This window comes from Pseudophryne corroboree, chromosome 4 (assembly GCF_028390025.1).
Source record: "Pseudophryne corroboree isolate aPseCor3 chromosome 4, aPseCor3.hap2, whole genome shotgun sequence".
In the NCBI taxonomy this organism is placed as follows: domain Eukaryota; kingdom Metazoa; phylum Chordata; class Amphibia; order Anura; family Myobatrachidae; genus Pseudophryne; species Pseudophryne corroboree.
The window spans coordinates 739,289,384-739,308,770 of NC_086447.1; the positions used below are offsets into that span (position 1 = coordinate 739,289,384).

The following is a 19,387-nucleotide window of genomic DNA, read 5'->3' on the forward strand; positions in this document are numbered from 1 at the left end:
AAACTGATGGGAGATCGATGGGGGCGATTTTCAAATGCCCCCACTTATCGCACTGATCGCACCCATTACACTCTGGTTTAGGCACGCAAAGCACCTAAACCCGACTAAAGTAATGGGCACGAGTGTGAGAAGACCTATTTGGTTGCCCAAACGGGTCTCTCTACGTGCATTTCGCTTGGGGGGTAGCGAGCTGAAATGAACTTGAGCACGTCGGCAGCAACACTAAAATAGCTGCCGGCGATTGCGGGCGGGAGGTGGGGAGGACATTTAAATCCGGCCCACTGTCTCATAGTTGCTTTGCTGTAATGTAACATTGAACGTTCCGGGGAATCTATGTTTTCATTCTAGATTTCAGGTAGGGTTTTAGACTTATGTAGTACATTGTGAAAATGTGCTGTAACACAGATTTATCATCTGATCAGTTCACTGCAAAATAAACTAATGTAACCAACACATTTTCTGTTGCGTTAAATAAGCCTTACCCACTCTATGTAGAGAGGCTTGAATGGTGTATGTTGATTTATACCTGTGAAAACAATAATTATAGTTCTAGTCTAAATATGAGCTATATTGAATATTTAGTGGATATTTACAATAATGCAGGAACTGCGCGATCGGAACGATGAACTGCAGATTCAGCTGGAAACTCTGCGATCCCAGCTCAACGAGAGCAAATATTCACGTTTGTTGGCCAAGATGAAAGACAACAAGCTTCTACACCACAAAGCAAAAGAAAAGATCCATCACAACCGTAGTAATTCTGGTACTGTATCTGTTAACTAGGCAAAAATACAACTCCCATAATTTGTGTGTTGCCAGGTACCTATAATATATTTACTATACCTCTCCTAGCAGATACACCTGCCAAGAAAGGATTCCCTTCAAGGCTAAGAAGAAGCATGTCCGCTGCAGGTTCCAGCGGTAAGTAATAATGATCACTTCTCTGAATATGACATGGTCTACAAGACTTAAAAAATCAGAAAATAAAAGCTGGTTATATGTGGTACGCCACATATCCAGGCATGTTTTGACCACTTTACATCTTTCAATTGACCACCGCAACCTGGGTGTTACAGTCATGAGACGATAAGACCAATTACTGCAGTCGGCAATAGCTATCCCTGACCAAACTGCATTTTAATTTAGGAGCTGTTTAAAATCAGATGGATTTAATTGCCCATCTGTGGTACTACATTAAAGGCACATGCAGTCATTACTGGTTATTTGGGCCTAAATTAGCCAACAATATCAACAACCTTTATTTATGTGGTCCTGTTAATGAACAGCTTTTTGGCCTAGGGTTGTTGGTTTCTTGAGCATTCGCTTATCCTTTCCAAAATCTCTCTTCCCCCAAAGGGTTTGCTGAGGCTAATAGGAATTTTCTGGCTAAGCAATGCAAGTTACTCTTGCTGCAATACAAGGACTACTAAAACTAAAATATAAGTTGGCTTATTTCTGTTTTTTTGTAACAATAAAGTGTCTACTCTTGGAGGACTCAGGTCACCATCTGATGGATAGACTGGCTTGAATCTATGACCATGGGATGGTTACCTGAAATGGTTATGTGCCTCCGGTGACATTGGGGGAGCTGTAAACAGGGCTCAGGCAATAGAAGCACAAAACATATAGCACCAATGGAACTAATGGCAACACTTTTTGTTTTTTTGATTGGACAAGGACTATTTGTATACACCAGATTAAAAATTGGGTCTTTAAAGCCACTTATTTGACTGATATGGACCACTTTTTTCTCTATATTGCTGGAAGCTGACATTCTCTTAAGGGGCAACTGCAGAATCAGTCCTGAGGTGTCTTCAGCAATCAACCCCCGTTATGCCTTATATTAATGTGACTTAAATCTAGCAGCTATATCAACGAAATATTGCAGCAGCATGCAATTTGCAGGCTGTTACTGTACATTGAGGCCTAAGGCTCAGAAATAGTGTCCCTTCATTTTATAATGTGCTACATCCTGTCAAATGAAGCAATACGCTGTAGCAATGCTTAAAGTAACTGTAATCGTCTCATAGTGGATCATATATACTGAGGTAATGGAAGAAATGACTGTCATAAATGGATTGCAGTTGGGAAGCTTGGTACATTCTAATGAGATGGTATTTACTAGGGCTGCCGGTTGTGACATCTGAAACTTCTCCTATGACCATGGAAGCTGAGCTGACCAAGCATCAAGTCAAAGAACTACAGCAAGAAATCCAAGACCTCAAAATACTACTTGAAACAAAGGTAAGAGAAAGACATGCTGTAACTATAAACGGAAGTTATGTCCCCAATGTCCAGTGGGGCAGTGAGTTTGCAGTTTCAAAAACAAGTGTGGTTGCGGGTCACACTGCGTGGCCCTCTGTGCTGTCCGGACTCCTTACAGGTGTACTACCTGTACTCCTGATTGCAGCCCTGATTTTCAACATCTGTAGTCTCTTCCCTCTGTTTCCTTTGGCTTCGTGCTTGGATGGTGAATGCACAGTCTAAAGAGTACTCTGGTGTCCCTGCTTTTATCTGGGAATAAGAAATTGGCTTATTGACCTGACCACAATGGTAAGGAGTTATTTTCTACCTACCGTTACCACCAGACCTATGGGCCATAGGTTTCACCACTTTTGTTGTTCATGAAATGCCAGAGGGCAGTTTTCTGTTTTGTTGTAGAGGTCAGAAGATTGGGAATCCGTTTTGGACAATTAAGCATCCAGCTCCCAAGCCATCATTCTGGTATTGGCATGATGGGTGGGCTGCCCACTGGAGATCTTTATTGATGGGAGGAGCATGTCTGCTTCTCTTCTGAGCTCAATGGTTTGATTCCATGTCTGATGCTTGAATGATATTCAAAAATAAGTAAAAATTATTCACCAGAAGTCTTCCTGATTACAATATTAAGGTGTTTGCTATATGAGGAAAGCTCTTTTGGCACTTTGTTTCCTCTTGGTTAGTCATTTCAGGCCTGGAAGAGCAGAAGGGATTGGAGTTTTAGTCAAATCTATTGTTAGTCCAAACACTTGGTGGATCTTTTGGCATATTTGAACCTTAAGGGGTATATTCAATTCCTGTCTGAAACTGCCGTCTTGTCGGAAAGACTGCAGTTTCCGACTGTTTCAGGTCGGAAGGGGCCCTGACCTATTCAGTGCCTGCACATTTTTTCCGACAAGTCGGGAGTTCCCGACTTGTCTGAAAGCACACGGATCGGTGGCTTCAGCTGCCCATCCACCTGTGTTGTCGGAAACGCGGCTAAATCAGACGGGTTTTAGCACCGTTTCCAACAATGTCAATCCGACTTTAAAGAAAGTCGGGTTAGCATGTCGGGAACGGCCAAATCCGGCATTGAATACTCCATCGGAAAGGATCCGACATGAATTGAATATACCCCTAAATTTCTAAGTATCTTGTGCTGGGTGGACAGGTACATGATGGGGTTTTGACTTTTGAGGCCTGTCATAAACTGTGTGTACAGGACAAATTTGTGGAGTAATGGACATCAAAAACTTGTAATTGCATATTTATACCTAGAAGGACACCATTGCCTTATCAGATTTGCTGTTCAGTCCCATCTTCATTTTTAGGCTCTTCCTAGTCGCCTTACCACAGTGCTGAGGGTATTGCCAAATATAATGGCAGTGATGGCTGCCCTTCTGAGGCAGAGAGTTGTCTGTCATTCTCTACCTGGACTATCTTCTGATCAAGGCTGTCTCTCCAACCTTGTTTCGGGCTCACAGGCTTGCTTGACACTTAAACATCAGATATCAGCCACAATCAAATCCTCATTCTATCACCTGAGGAACATAGCCAGAATCAAGCACTTAATTCCCTCAGATGATCTGCCAAAAGTCATACATGAATTTGTATCATCTCGATTAGACTGTTGTAATGCCATCTACCTTGGTCTCCCAGCAAAAGTACTGCACTGCTTACAGCTGGTGCAAAACACAGCTGCCAAGCTGTTAACCAACCAGCCCCGCTCTAGCCACATAACACCCATCCTCTACTCCCTTCAGTGGTTGCCTGTAAGATGGTGAATCATCTTCAAGATTGGCTTACTGAGTTTTAAAGCACTACATGACCAGGGCCCAAGGTACCTGAAGCAGCTTCTGATCCCATACTGCCCCACTCGATTACTGTGATCTATAGATGAAGTATTTTTAGCAGTATCTCGAATCTCCTGTAATTCATCTGGGGGTCGAGCTTTTAGTCATGCGGTTCCGACTCTATGGAACTCACTTCCCCGCACAGTGCGAGAGGCTCCTACTATAGAATCCTTCAAAAGTAGACTCAAGACTTTCCGGTTTACTGAGCATTTCCATAATGTCCCTTTAGAATCTACGTGCATCTGTATTTTATGAAAAGCTGTTCTGTACTTCATTACTTTCTGTACTATATTATGCTATGTATCTGTTAAGTGCCTTGAGTCCTATTGGAGAAAGAGCGCTATATAAATTGGATTTTAATTATTGCCGGTAAATCCTTTTCTCGTAGTCCGTAGAGGATGCTGGGGTCCACAATAGTACCATGGGGTATAGACGGGTCCACTAGGAGCCATGGGCACTTTAAGAGTTTAATAGTGTGGGCTGGCTCCTCCCTCTATGCCCCTCCTACCAGACTCAGGGGGGGGGGGGGGGGCGCCCAGCATCCTCTACGGACTACGAGAAAAGGATTTAACGGTGGTAATTAAAATCCTATTTTCTCTTACGTCCTAGAGGATGCTGGGGTTCACATTAGTACCATGGGGATGTACCAAAGCTTCCAGAATGGGAGGGAGAGCGTGGAGGTTCCTGCAGAACTGATTGACCAAACTTAAGGTCCTCAGAGGCCAAAGTATCGAACTTGTAGAACCTAGCAAACTTGTTCGACCCAGAACAAGTAGCCGCTTGGCAAAGCTGCAAAGCCGAGACACCCCAGGCAGCCGTCCTGGAACACCCCACCTTACGAGTAGAGTGGGCCTTAACAGATTTTGGACATGGCAATCCTGCTGTAGAATATGAATGCTGAATAGTGAGCCTGATCCAGTGAGAAATCGTCTGCTTAGAAGCAGGACACCCACTTTTCTTGGGATCATACAGAACAAACAGAGTCTGATTTTCTGTGACGAGCCGTCCTCCTCACATAGAGCTGCAAAGCCCTCACAACATTTAAGGACTTTGATGTAATTGAGGAGTCAGTAGCTACTGGCAACACAATAGGTTGGTTGATCTGAAAAGCTGACACAACCTTTGGAAGGAACTGCTGACACGTCCTGAGCTCAGCTCTATCTTCATGGAAGATTAAGTAGGGGCTTTTACAGGACAAAGCCCCCAATTCCGATACACGTCGAGCAGAAGCTAAGGCCAACAAAGTGACAGCCTTCCACGTGAGAAACTTGACCTCAGCCTCCTGTAAAGGTTCAAACCAATCCTGCAACACCACGTTAAGATCCCAGGGTGCCGTCTGCGCCACAAAGGGAGGCTTGATGTGCAGAACCCCTTTCAAAAAAGTCAGAACCTCAGGGAGGGCAGCCAAATGTTTCTGGAAGAAAATGGATAAAGCCGAAATCTGGACCTTTATGGCTTCCAAACGCAGGCCCATATCCACACCTGCTTGCAGGAAGAGGAGAAACTCCACCGTAGGAAACTTCTAGAATTCACACCAAGAGACATATTTTTTTCCAAATGCGAAGATAATGTTTAGACGTTACTCCCTTCCTAGCTAAGGGTAGGAATAACCTTGCTCGGAATACACTTCCGAGCTAAGATCTGGCGTTCAACCTCCATGCCGTCTAACGTTTCCGCGGTAAGTCTTGATAAGCGAACGGCTCCTGTTGCAGAAGGTCCTCTCGAAGAGGAAGAGGCCTCGGATCTTCCAGCAATAACTCCAGAAGATCCACGTACCAAGCCCTTCTTGGCCAGTCTGGAGCAATGAGGATCGCCTGAACTCTTGTTCTTTTTTATTAGTTTGAGAATCCTTGGGATGAGTGGAAGCGGAGGGAACACGTACACTGACTTGAACACCCACAGAGTTACCAGGACGTCCACCGCCACTGCTTGTGGGTCTCTCGATCTGGAACAGTACCGCCGAAGCTTCTTGTTGAGACGGGAGGCCATCATGTCTATTGGAGGTACACCCCAAAGACTTGTCACCTCTGCGAACACCTCCGGATGAAGGCCCCACTCTCCTGGATGGAGATCGTGCCTGCTGAGGAAGTCCGCTTCCCAGTTGTCCACTCCCAGAATGAAGATTGCTGACAGTGCCACTGTGTGCCTTTCTGCCCAGAGGAGGATTCTTGTCACCTCTGCTCTTCGTTCCGCCCTGTCAGTTTATGTTGGCCACCGTCGTGACATTGTCTGACTGCACTTGAATGGCCTGATCTTGCAGAAGGTGTGCTGCTTGTAGAAGACCGGTGTATACAGCTCATAGTTCCAGGATGTTTATTGGAAGAAGTTATTCCTGACTTGACCACCTTCCTTGGAAGGTTTCCCCTTGGGTGACTGCGCCCCAACCTCGGAGACTTGCATCCATGTTTAGAAGGATCCAGTTCTGAACCCCGAACCTGCGGCCCTCCAGAAGGTGAGGCATTTGCAACCACCAGAGGAGTGAAATCCTTGCTTTCGGCGACAGACGTATCCTCTGGTGCATGTGCAGGTGAGATCCCGACCACCTGTCTAGGAGATCCAGTTGGAATGACTGAGCATGCAATCTTCCGTACTGTAGAGCCTCGTAGGAGGCAACCATCTTCCCCAGAAGGCGAATGCACTGATGAACTGATACCCGGGCAGGCTTCAAGACATCCCGGACCATCGATTGTATCATCAACGCTTTCTCCACCGGCAGAAACACCCTCTGCATGTCCGTTTCGAGGATCATCCCCAGGAAAGACAATCTCCTTGTCGGCTCCAAATGTGACTTTGGAAGGTTCAGGATCCAACCATGTTCCCTGAGCAGATGAGTCATGAGAGCAATGGACTGTAACAACATCTTCCTGGACGATGCCTTTATCAGCGGATCGTCCAGATATGGAATTATGTTCACTCCCTGTCTGCGGAGGAGCGCCATCATCTCTGCCATCACCTTGGTGAACACCCTCGGTGCCGTGGAGAGACCGAATGCCAGTGCCTGGAACTGAGTGACAGTGACTGTCTAACAGTGCAAATCTGAGATAAGCCTGGTGAGGCGGCCAAATCGGAATGTGGAGGTACGCATCCTTGATAACCAGGGATACCAGAAACTCTCCCTCCTCCAGACCTGAGATCACCGCTCTCAGAGACTCCATTTTGAATTTGAGCTTCCACAGATAAGGGTTTAACGATTTCAAGTTCAAAATCGGTCTGACTGAACCATCCGGTTTCGGTACCACAAAAAGGTTTGAATAATAACCCATGTGTTGCAGATGAGGTGGTACTTGAACAATGACCTCTGACTTTTTTCCAATTTTTGGATGGCTTCCTGTAGGATAGCCCTTTCCGTCAGTAAAGCTGGCAAGCCTGATTTGAAGAATCGGGGAGGTGGGAGTTCTTGGGACACAATATCCTGGATCCAGGGATCCAGGCCGAACGACACCCAGACGTGGCTGAAACGTCTGAGTCTCACACCCACCAGCCCGTTCTCCAGGCTGTGCGGTCCACCGTCATGCTGAGGATTTTGAGGAACCAGAAGAAGGCTTCTGGTCCTGGGAACCTGTAGGTGCAGGCTTTTTGGATTTTGCCCGACCACCTCTAAAGAAGGTAGTAGGGGGCTTGGACTTCTTTCTCTTTGCGGTCCGAAAGGACTGTGATGGTGATGAAGGAAATGGTTTCTTCATAGAAGGAGCAGCTGAGGGAAGAAATGTCGACTTACCCGCAGTTGCCGTGGAATCCACGCATCCAACGCTTCCCCAAATAGAGCCTGACCTGTGAAGGATAGGTTCTCCACACTTCTCCTGGATTCCGTGTCTGCAGACCATTGGCGTAGCCAGAGTCCCCTGCGTGCTGAGACAGCCATGGAAAATATCCTTGCATTAAGAGGACCCAGGTCCGTCATGGACTCCACCATGAAACCCGCCGAATCCTGTGTGTTGCGTAAAAACAGTTCAGTGTCACTTCTATTCATCGTATCTAAGTCCTCTAGTAATGTGCCTGACCACTTTACTATGGCTTTAGAAATCCTTGCACAGGCAATAGTGGGCCTTAACACCACTCCTGAAGCAGTGTATATGGATTTGAGCGTAGTGTCAATCTTACGATCAGCCGGTTCTTTTAACGCGGTAGATCCAGGGACAGGTAACACCACCTTTTTTGACAGTCTGGAGACAGATGCGTCAACTATGGGTGAGTTTTCCATTTTTTTTCTATCCTCCTCAGGGAAGGGAAAAGCAACAAGAACCCTTTTCGGGACCTGGAATTCTTTCTCCGGGGTTTCCCAGGACTTTTAAAATAATGCGTTTAATTCCTTAGATGCAGGGAAGGTTATTGAGGCTTTCTTATTGTCTGTGAAGTAAGCCTCCTCAACCTGCTCAGGTGGTGTGTCAGTAATGTGTAACACATCCCTAATGGCCTCAATCATGAGCTTAACCCCCTTTGCAAGGAATGCCGCCCCCCTCAGCACATCCCCATCACCGTCCGCCGTACCAGAGTCGGTATCCGTGTCAGGGGAAATTTGCGGAAAAATTATTTCACAGAAAGGGTAGTGGACAAGTGGAATAGCCTCCCATCAGAGGTGGTAGAGGCTAAGACAGTAGAGCAATTTAAACATGCATGGGATAGACATAAGGATATCCTTACAAAGAAATAAGGATCAAATAAGGTTAAAGATAAAAATAATGTAAAAAAAAAAAAAAAAGGGGCAGGCTAGATTGGCCAAGTGGTTCTTATCTGCCGACAAATTCTATGTTTCTATGTTTCTATGTCATCTTGCATAATCTGGGCAAGTGCACGTTTCTTTGTGTATATGCCAGGGGGTTTAGAAGTAATAGGGACAGAACCTGACCAAACTTCCATAGATTTCTTTAAAACCTGATTTTCAGCCTCAGTATGTGCAACCCTAGTAGAAATCTGAGATATTATTCCCTTAATGGAAGCCAGCTATTGAGGCTCAGATTCAGGAGCTTTAAACATGGTATTACATTCCTTAGTACATGGAATGGATTCCTCTGGAGAAGATACTTCCTCTGCAGCATAAAACACAGAGTCCCTGGACATGGCTATGTGAGAAACTCGCATACACCCACACACACACACAGGAAAATGTCAGACACCGTTTCCCCCAAGTACCTTCAAAGGAACACAGAGTTTGGAGCCAGCACACACACAGTGCTATATCAGGCAGTTATAAATTAAATACCTGGCGCTAACTGTGCACCCTTAATAGACTACACAGTAAACCGGAATCTTCTGTCTCTGTTAGGGGGTGGCGGCATGCTGCAGGAGAGCGGTCACCTCGGGTGGCTAACGATCATCACCCTCAGGAGATAGTGGCCATTAACCTCTCTGGGTTGGACACTAGTCCCCCCCTCCCCCCCCCCCCCCTACCCCTAAGTCCCACAAAGCAGGGAGGCTGTTGCCAGCAGCCTCCCTGTGCCTAAACTCTCTTAGGAAAAAAAATAAAACCAAAGAAGCTCTAGGAGCTCCCCTAGCTGTGACCGGCTCCACCGGGCACATTTTCTAAACAGAGTCTGGTAGGAGGGGCAAAGAGGGAGGAGCCAGGCCACACTGTTAAACTCTTAAAGTGCCCATGGCTCCTAGTGGACCCGTCTATACACCATGGTACTAATGTGTGGACCCCAACATCCTCTAGGACGTAAGAGAAAATAAAATGATTTGCACATGGTTGTTTCTGAGTGTACATTCCTCTAGGGACAGCTTTCGAACGTTTCCAGTGTTTCCAGTGTTCCCAGTGTCCTCCATCTACTAAAGAGTTTTTATGAATATACTTTTTACATTTCTCTGACGTCCTAGTGGATGCTGGGTACTCCGTAAGGACCATGGGGAATAGACGGGCCCCGCAGGAGACTGGGCACTCTAAAAGAAAGATTAGGTACTATCTGGTGTGCACTGGCTCCTCCCTCTATGCCCCTCCTCCAGACCTCAGTTAGAATCTGTGCCCGGCTCGAGCTGGTTGCACACTAGGGGCTCTCCTGAGCTTCTAGTAAAGAAAGTATTTGTTAGGTTTTTTATTTTCAGTGAGATCTGCTGACAACAGACTCACTGCTACGAGGGACTTAGGGGAGAGAAGCGAACCTACCTGCTTGCAGCTAGCTTGGGCTTCTAGGCTACTGGACACCATTAGCTCCAGAGGGATCGAACACAGGCCCAGCCTCGGTCGTCCGGTCCCGGAGCCGCGCCGCCGTCCCCCTAGCAGAGCCAGAAGCAAGAAGAACATCCTGGAAATCGGCGGCTGAAGACTCCGGTCTTCATTAAGGTAGCGCACAGCACTGCAGCTGTGCGCCATTGCTCCCTATGCACACCACATACTCCGGTCACTGATGGGTGCAGGGCGCTGGGGGGGGGGGGGCGCCCTGGGCTGCAATTAGAGTACCTTACATTGGCAAACAGCACATAATATAGTCTAAAAAACTATATATGTGCAAAAATCCCCTGCCATAATATTAATATAAGAGCGGGAGAAGTCCGCCGTGAAGGGGGCGGGGCTATCTCCCTCAGCACACTGGCGCCATTTTCTCTTCACAGTTCCGCTGGAAGACAACTCCCCAGGCTCTCCCCTGCAGTTTCCAGGCTCAAAGGGTAAAAAAGAGAGGGGGGGCACTAAATTTAGGCGCAAACTGTACATGTAAAGCAGCTATAGGGAAAAATCACGAGCAGGTGCCGATAAGTGTGATGTCACCCCCTGCGGGGTCGACACCGGAGTGGATGGATATGTGGAAGGTATTAACCGACAGTGTCAACTCCTTACAGAAAAGGTTCGATGACGCAGCTTTGGGACAGCCGGCATCTCAGCCCGCGCCTGCCCAGGCATCTCAGAAGCCGTCAAGGGCTCAAAAACGCCCGCTACCTCAGATGGCTGACACAGATGTCGACACGGAGTCTGACTCCAGTGTCGACGAGGATGAGACAAATATACAATCCACTAGGGCCATCCGATTTATGATTACGGCAATGAAAAATGTGTTGCACATTTCTGACATTAACCCGGTTACCACAAAAAAGGGTATTATGTTTGGGGAGAAAAAGCAGCCAGTGACTTTTCCCCCATCTGATGAGTTAAACGAATTGTGTGAAGAAGCGTGGGGTTCCCCAGATAAGAAACTAATCATTTCTAAGCGGTTACTAATAGCGTACCCTTTCCCGCCAACGGATAGGTTACGCTGGGAGACATCCCCTAAGGTGGACAAAGCGCTCACACGCTTATCAAAAAAGGTGGCACTGCCGTCTCAGGATACGGCCGCCTTAAAGGAGCCTGCAGATAGAAAGCAGGAGGCTATCCTGAAGTCTGTGTATACACACTCAGGTACTATACTGAGACCTGCTATTGCTTCAGCATGGATGTGTAGTGCTGCAGCAGCATGGTCCGATTCCCTGTCAGATAACATTGATTCCCTTGACAGGGACACTATTTTGCTATCTATAGAGCATATTAAAGACGTAGTCTTATATATGAGAGATGCACAGAGGGACATTTGCCGGCTGGCATCTAGAATTAATGCAATGTCCATTTCTGCCAGAAGAGTATTATGGACTCGGCAGTGGACAGGTGATGCTGATTCTAAAAGGCACATGGAAGTTTTGCCTTATAAGGGTGAGGAATTGTTTGGGGACGGTCTCTCGGACCTCGTGTCCACAGCAACAGCTGGGAAGTCGACCTTTTTACCTCAGGTCCCCTCACAGCCTAAGAAAGCACCGTATTATCAAGTACAGTGCTTTCGGCCTCAGAAAGGCAAGCGGGTCAGAGGCGCGTCCTTTCTGCCCAGAGGCAGGGGTAGAGGGAAAAAGCTGCACCAGACAGCCAGTTCCCAGGAACAAATATCCTCCCCTGCTTCCACTAAGTCCACCGCATGACGCTGGGGCTCCACAGGTGGAGCCAGGTGCGGTGGGGGCCCGTCTCCGGAACTTCAGCGACCAGTGGGTTCGCTCACGGGTGGATCTCTGGGTTCTACAGGTATCTCAGGGATACAAGCTGGAGTTCGAGACGTCTCCCCCTCGCCGTTACCTCAAATCAGCCTTGCCTGCTACTCCCAAGGAAAGGGAGGTAGTACTGGCGGAAATTCACAAGCTGTACCTCCAGCATGTGATAATCAAAGTTCCTCTCCTTCAACAGGGACGAGGTTACTATTCCACAATATGTGTGATACCGAAACCAGACTGTTCAGTGAGACCCATTCTAAATTTGAAATGCTTGAACACTTATATAAGGAAGTTCAAGTTCAAAATAGAATCGCTCAGGGCGGTTATTGCAAGCCTGGAAGAGGGGGATATTATGGTGTCACTGGACATCATGGATGCTTACCTACATGTCCCCATTTACCCACCTCACCAGGAGTACCTCAAGGTTGTGGTACAGAACTGCCATTACCAATTCCAGACGTTGCCGTTTGGTCTGTCCACGGCACCGAGGGTGTGTTCCAAGGTAATGGCCAAAATGATGATACTCCTTCGAAAGAAGGGAGTTATAATTATCCCGTACTTGGACGATCTCCTTATAAAGGCGAGGTCCAAGAAGCAGTCGTTGATCGGAGTAGCACTATCTCAGGAAGTGCTACAACAGCACGGCTGGATTCTGAATATCCCAAAGTCGCAGCTGGTTCCTACGACGCGTCTGCTGATATTGGGCATGTTTCTGGACACAACAGAAGAAGGTGTTTCTCCCGGAGGAGAAGGCCAAGGAGTTGTCATCTCTGGTCAGAGACCTCCTGCAACTAAAACAGGTGTCGGTGCATCAGTGCACGCGAATCCTGGAAAAGATGGTAGCTTCTTTCGAAGCAATTCCCTTCGGCAGGTTCCTTGCAAGGAACTTTCAGTGGGACCTGTTAGACAAGTGAGGATCGCATCTTCAGATGCATCGGCTGATCACCCTGTCCCCGAGGGCCAGGGTGTCTCTGCTGTGGTGGCTGCAGAGTGTTCATCTTCTCGAGGGCCACAGATTCGTCATTCAGGACTGGGTCCTGGTGACCACGGATGCAAGCCTCCGAGGTTGGGGAGCAGTCACTCAGGGAAGAAACTTCCAAGGACGATGGTCGAGTCAGGAGACTTCCCTACACATTAATATTCTGGACCTAAGGGCCATTTACAATGCCCTAAGGCAAGCAGCACCCCTGCTTCAAAACCAGCCGGTGCTGATTCAGTCAGACAACATCACGGCTGTCGCCCATGTAAACCGACAAGGCAGCACAAGAAGCAGGATGGCGTTGGCAGAAGCCACAAGGATTCTCCGATGGGCGGAGTATCACGTGCTAACACGGTCAGCAGTGTTCGTTCCGGGTGTGGAAAATTAGGAAGCAGACTTCCTCAGCAGGCACGACCTCCACCCGGGAGAGTGGGGACTTCATCCAGAAGTCTTCACGCAGATTGTGAACCGTTGGGGACGGCCACAGGTTGACATGATGGCGTCCCGCCTCAACAAAAGCTCAAATAGTATTGCGCCAGGTCAAGAGACCCTCAGGCGATAGCTGTGGACGCACTAGTGACACCGTGGGTGTACCAGTCGGTTTATGTGTTCCCTCCTCTTCCTCTCATACCCAAGGTACTGAGGATAGTTAGTAAGAGAGAAGTAAGAACTATACTCGTAGTTCCGGATTGGCCAAGAAGCACTTGGTACCTGGAACTACAAGAAATGATCTCGGAGGACCCATGGCCTCTGTCTCTCAGACAGGACCTGTTACTGCAGGGGCCCTGTCTGTTCCAAGACTTACCGCGGCTGCGTTTGAAGGCTTGGCGGTTGAACGCCGGCTCCTAACGGAAAAGGGCGTTCCAGATGAAGTGATTCCTACGCTGTTAAAGGCTAGGAAAGACGCTGCCTGAAGTTCAGACGTTGTTAAGGGAGTGCTGCATATTCAGCCCCTTTTTTGTGCCTCCAGTGGCACCTTGGGATCTCAACGTAGTGTTGGATTTCCTAAAATCACATTGTTTTGAGCCACTTCAGAACGTGGAGTTGAAGTATCTCACGTGGAAAGTGGTCACATATATATATTTGGCCTTGGCTTCGGCTAGGCGTGTGTCAGAATTGGCGGCTTTGTCGTGTGAAAGCCCTTATCTGATCTTCCATAAGGACAGGGCAGAATTGAGGACTCGTCCCCAATTTCTCCCTAAGGTGGTATCAGCGTTTCATTTGAACCAACCTATTGTGGTGCCTGCGGCTACTCGGGACTTGGAGGCTTCCAAGTTGCTGGATGTAGTCCGGGCCCTGAAAATTTATGTTTCCAGGACGGCTAGAGTCAGAAAATACTGACTCGCTGTTTCTCCTGCATGCACCCAACAAGCTGGGTGCTCCTGCTTCTAAGCAGACTATTGCTCGCTGGATCTGTAGCACGATTCACCTTGCACATTCTGCGGCTGGACTGCCGCATCCTAAATCAGTAAAAGCCCATTCCACGAGGAAGGGGGCTCTTCTTGGGCGGCTGCCCAAGGGGTCTCGGCATTACAACTTTGCCGAGCTGCTACCTGGTCGGGGTCAAACACGTTTGCAAAATTGTACAAGTTTGATACCCTGGCTGAGGAGGTCCTTGAGTTTGCTCATTCGGTGCTGCAGAGTCATCCGCACTCTCCCGCCCGTTTGGGAGCTTTGGTATAATCCCCATGGTCCTTACGGAGTACCCAGCATCCAGTAGGACGTCAGAGAAAATAAGAATTTACTCACTGGTAATTCTATTTCTCGTAGTCCGTAGTGGATGCTGGGAGCCCATCCCAAGTGCGGATTGTCTGCAATACTTGTATATAGTTATTGCTTAACTAAAGGGTTATTGTTATGAGCCATCTGTTCAGTGAGGCTCAGTTGTTATTCATACTGTTAACTGGGTATAGTTATCACGAGTTGTACGGTGTGGCTGGTATGAGTCTTACCCTGGATTCCAAATCCTTTCCTTGTAGTGTCAGCTCTTCCGGGCACAGTTTCCCTAACTGAGGTCTGGAGGAGGGGCATAGAGGGAGGAGCCAGTGCACACCAAATAGTACCTAATCTTTCTTTTAGAGTGCCCAGTCTCCTGCGGAGCCCGTCTATTCCCCATGGTCCTTACGGAGTACCCAGCATCCACTACGGACTACGAGAAATAGAATTACCGGTGAGTAAATTCTTATTTTTTAATAAATGTAATACATCATAGCTATTATATTCAGTTGCTACAGTATGCCAATGCTGTGTTCTGTCATCTCAGCACATGTCTGTAAAACTTTGAAGTTCACAAGTTGAAATGTCATGAACATAGCTAAATTGAACAGGGAAATCTGAGGCCATTACTGTACATATGTCATCTAATATTTAACAGGTTTTCCATTTTTGTTAACACGTTGTCCATTAATATAACTACCACTGCCTGGCATCCCCTCTTTCCCTATATAGCAAATGGATACAGTCTCCCACTCCTGAAATAGAGCGCTGGGTTTAACCATAGTGTGATGTATTTGCTCACAGTACAGTATTCGTTTGTACAGTAGAGCTATGTTATGATGTGAGCTCTGCAGTGGGATCCGAGTATCTTTTAAGGCGGGACTGAAGGGTTGTGTTAATTGATGGTGTCCAAATGAGGAGGTTAAGACGGTGGACAGTAGAGCCAAGTAGATGGATGACTTGCATACAAGTCCACCTAGTGTAACTGTGAAATTATATGTTCACCTAAGATGTTATGCTAACAACACTTTGAAGCATTTTTTTATTAAAGTATGGTTGCATTCTTTTAGGTAAACTATTATGAGAGGGAGATAGAACTGATGAAAGCTAACTTTGAAAAAGAAAGAAAAGACACGGAACACAGCTTCAAGTTGGAAATCAGTGAGCTAGAGGAGCAGAAGACTGATGTGGAGGAGCTCAATGCCAAATATCAGGAGGTTATAGATGGTTTGAAAGAACAGCTCCCAAATTCTGCTCAGATCCATGAAATAGAGAGGAAGTTTGAGAAAGAGCGCACTGCAATGGAAGAGTATTATGCTAAAGAAATCTCTGCACTGGGACAGCGCCTGTCCAGCGAGAAGGAACAACTGGAAGAGGAGCTAAAGAGGACACACCAGCATGAACTTCTCTCAGTGAGGTCTGATATCACATATTTACTCTATGGTGTTCTAGACTAGACTACGTTCGTAGGACAGCTGATGAGTTGTCTGGTTGCACTAACGTCCTTTGCATTACTGATACAACCTAACCTGCTTTCTGTTTGCTTACAAATGCTTGTTGTGACTGCAATATAATAATGCATGTGGGCCAACTGAATAATTTCTCTGGGGGATGCTGCTTGTTATGCATGGCAGTGACTGTCCGCTCTCGTTTTGTAATCGTTTACCTTTCTTTATAACATCAACTTCAGTATTTATATGTAAATATCCACTTGAACTGCACTTTTTTTTTTTTTTTGTAAGATAATTTATTTTTTTAATACCACCTTTAATTTATAGATTTACCACAAAATAAGTGTTCATATTGCTGTCAGAGGTGGGTGGTCTGTTCCGCTGCATCCCATCCCTTCTGTCAGGAGAATGATGCCTTAATATTGGTGCTGGTCACTTGTCACAGGTTTCAGTCCTATCAATTTCTAGTGTTGTTAAAAGACAGACATTTCCTTTTTTTTTTTTTTTGCTTCAGATGTAATTTTTACCTCTACATGCATCCAGTTAAAATAATTAAATCTATTTTACATTTGCACATCTAATTGTCTTCAGTGTATTTTTACTTTTAACTTCATCACCTTAATTATACAGTTAGTACATTGTATTAATAGGGATTTCTGCTCTGCAGAGGATAGGGACATGCTTACTACCCACCATTTAGGGTCAAAATAAAGCCCACCCAGAAATGTCCTTATTTGGGAAATACTCATGAAAGCTCCACCCCTGTAGAAGTCCACCAATGTGGACTGTCATGCTACAGGCTGTACAGGGCAGTTGGGAAGATAAGTTTGTGTAAAGTGCCTCCATTGCTCCTAGCATTTGTGAGATAATCCTTTATTTGGAATGGAAACGTATACACAAGCATGGGGATTCAGAAGCATGGTAAATAGTCTTCAGAAGGCAGTCTGTGCAGGTGATATTAAAACAGTGCTATTGTGCTCATCTTGACGAACATGTTCTGCATTAAAACTCTGTTTTACTTTTTGTGGAAGTTTGCTACTAAACTTAACACAAGCTTCTAATATATGTGGCTGTGCTATCACTGTGTGAATGGCTTTGGTTGGAAATTCCGCCTAGATTTGATTTTGCTAGTTTGTGGTTTCATTTATCAGATATAAAACAGACCTCTCTTCCATATACTGGAAAACATGTTAAGCATCAGGTAAGTAAATAAGCAAGCTTGTCGTTAAACTGTCCACTGACACCTTCTTTGGTTATCATAAAAAAAAAAAAATCTACTATGTTCTCCATACAAAGCTTCATTGTTTAAATATGTAAAATTGTGTTTTAACATGTTAAAGATGAAAGTCTGGATACTGACCTATTACTTTTGGTGTAATCGTTTTACCACTGATATTAGACAGACCTTTAAATACACATACTAGCTAAATAATTAACCGTGCAGTAGGGCATTTAAGATGATGTTGGCACATGCATATTCTGTTGCAGCATGTCCACTTTGTCTAACCAAGAATTAAGGGTCAGTTCAATGGTGTCTGTGTCTGAGATTCAGTCATTCCCCCCACCCCCCGACCCCCAAAGTAAGCCAGCGTGAACAAAAAAAAAAAAAAAGTTCTGCCCTGGATTGTGATGAACACACACCCAATGTAACTGGTACTCATTGCTAGGTGATGTGACTATTGAGTTTATGATTTTAGGTGCATTTCCCAATGTAACTGGTACTCCTTGCTAGGTGATGTGACTATTCGGTTTATGAATTTAGGTGCATTTCAGGGTGTATGTCCAAAATTTCCAGATTGCTCATGCCAGTAGTCCCTTTACACCCATTATTCCATTATTATTCTGCTGTCTGAGTTCCTCATTTTAAATACTGACCGCTGCAACAAGATCTTCAAGTTTTCCAATGAAGTAATGCATGGTGCTTCCCACGAGGGAATTCTTTATTTAAATTTTTTTCAAGATACTGTAAACATTGCACTCAAATTTCCTTAATATTTTGGGACCACCTCTTCAATATATAATAGTCCTATACAACCTAAAGGGCCCCATACAATAGAACGATAATGCCAGATTTCAGCCAATTTCCAGCATTTGGGCCGATATATTGGGTGAAATCGGGCATTTTGGAGGTGTTTCCGATCCGATGTGCGTTCCCGTAGGGGTTGGATCGGCTCCCCTAGATTGTTAGTGCTGCACTTGTGATATGTCTGTTCCCGCAGGCATGGCTGGGATCGCATACGATATATCACATGCAAAAAGCTCCCGGGAGAGTTCAAAGGAAATCGCCTCCGACATAGCGTTCTAGTGTATGGGGCTCTTCAGACTGGAGTGATTTGCCAGGCTCCTGTTGTAAAATGCAGTGACTAGTACAAGTAGTGCTTGCTCATAGTCAGCATTAACCCTGGGTATGGTCTCAATCCTCCAAATTATCTAGTGTATATTAGAATATCCAGAACCAACCCCCTCTTGGTAGAGGAAACCCACAATTTTACCGGTTGTTTGAGGGTAGGGTGGGCTATCCCCACAGGTTGCAAGGAGACTAGAGTTTTCCTCTAATACACACATGCTATTGCTGTTAAAAGTGTTGTATTGTAAATAAACCATGGTTCTCCTCCATACAGTGTTCTCAGCTAGGGCTATGTTGAGAGTAATACCCCTTTCAGACTTACGTAGCCGGGTCGCACCCAGGAATGTGTACACAGGTGCTTCCCAGGTGCGACCTGGCTTGAGACCCCTTTCAGACTTGCGGCCCAACCCGGCATATTTTGCCGGGTTGGTGACGTCACCGCTGACTCTGCAGGAGGCGGTGCTTAGAGATGATCCTCTCCAAGCGCCGTCGCCTCCTATGCAGAGAACGGGTGCCAGGTCGCCTTGACCCGGCTTACCCATTCACACTGCATGCATCCTGGGTCGATTCTGGATTCAACCCAGGTTGCTTTAGGACCCTTTAAGACTAGGCAAAATCCCGGGTTGATGCGCGTTCACATGCAATTACCCGGGAAATTTTGCTAGTCTGAAAGGGGTATTAAAGGGGGACATGTATTAAACCATGGAGAGAAAGTACAAACCAACTGGCTTCTAATTGGCAGTTAGGAGCTGATTGGTACTTTATCTCTCTCCAAGGCTTGGTATATTTCCCCTAAAGGGCTTACTGCACTGTCTTCCAGTAGTGGGCATGGATTCAAATGATTTTTCTCTCAATCAAAACATAC

At 46.2% G+C, this 19,387-nt stretch overlaps 1 protein-coding gene across 6 annotated transcripts in view; it reads left to right on the forward strand.

Moving 5' to 3' along the window:
- The window catches only part of NINL (ninein like), a 277,291-nt gene that overhangs the window by 162,054 nt on the left and 95,850 nt on the right, over nt 1–19,387 (forward strand). For 4 of the 6 annotated variants that reach the window (XM_063918113.1, XM_063918114.1, XM_063918111.1 and 1 more), the window contains exons 15-18: nt 604–763; nt 853–921; nt 2,126–2,244; nt 15,795–16,141. In XM_063918113.1, coding sequence (XP_063774183.1) covers nt 604–763; nt 853–921; nt 2,126–2,244; nt 15,795–16,141 — 695 coding nt within the window. The remainder of the gene's footprint in view (nt 1–603; nt 764–852; nt 922–2,125; nt 2,245–15,794; nt 16,142–19,387) is intronic. The other 2 variants (XM_063918112.1, XM_063918116.1) reach the window with 1 other exon arrangement.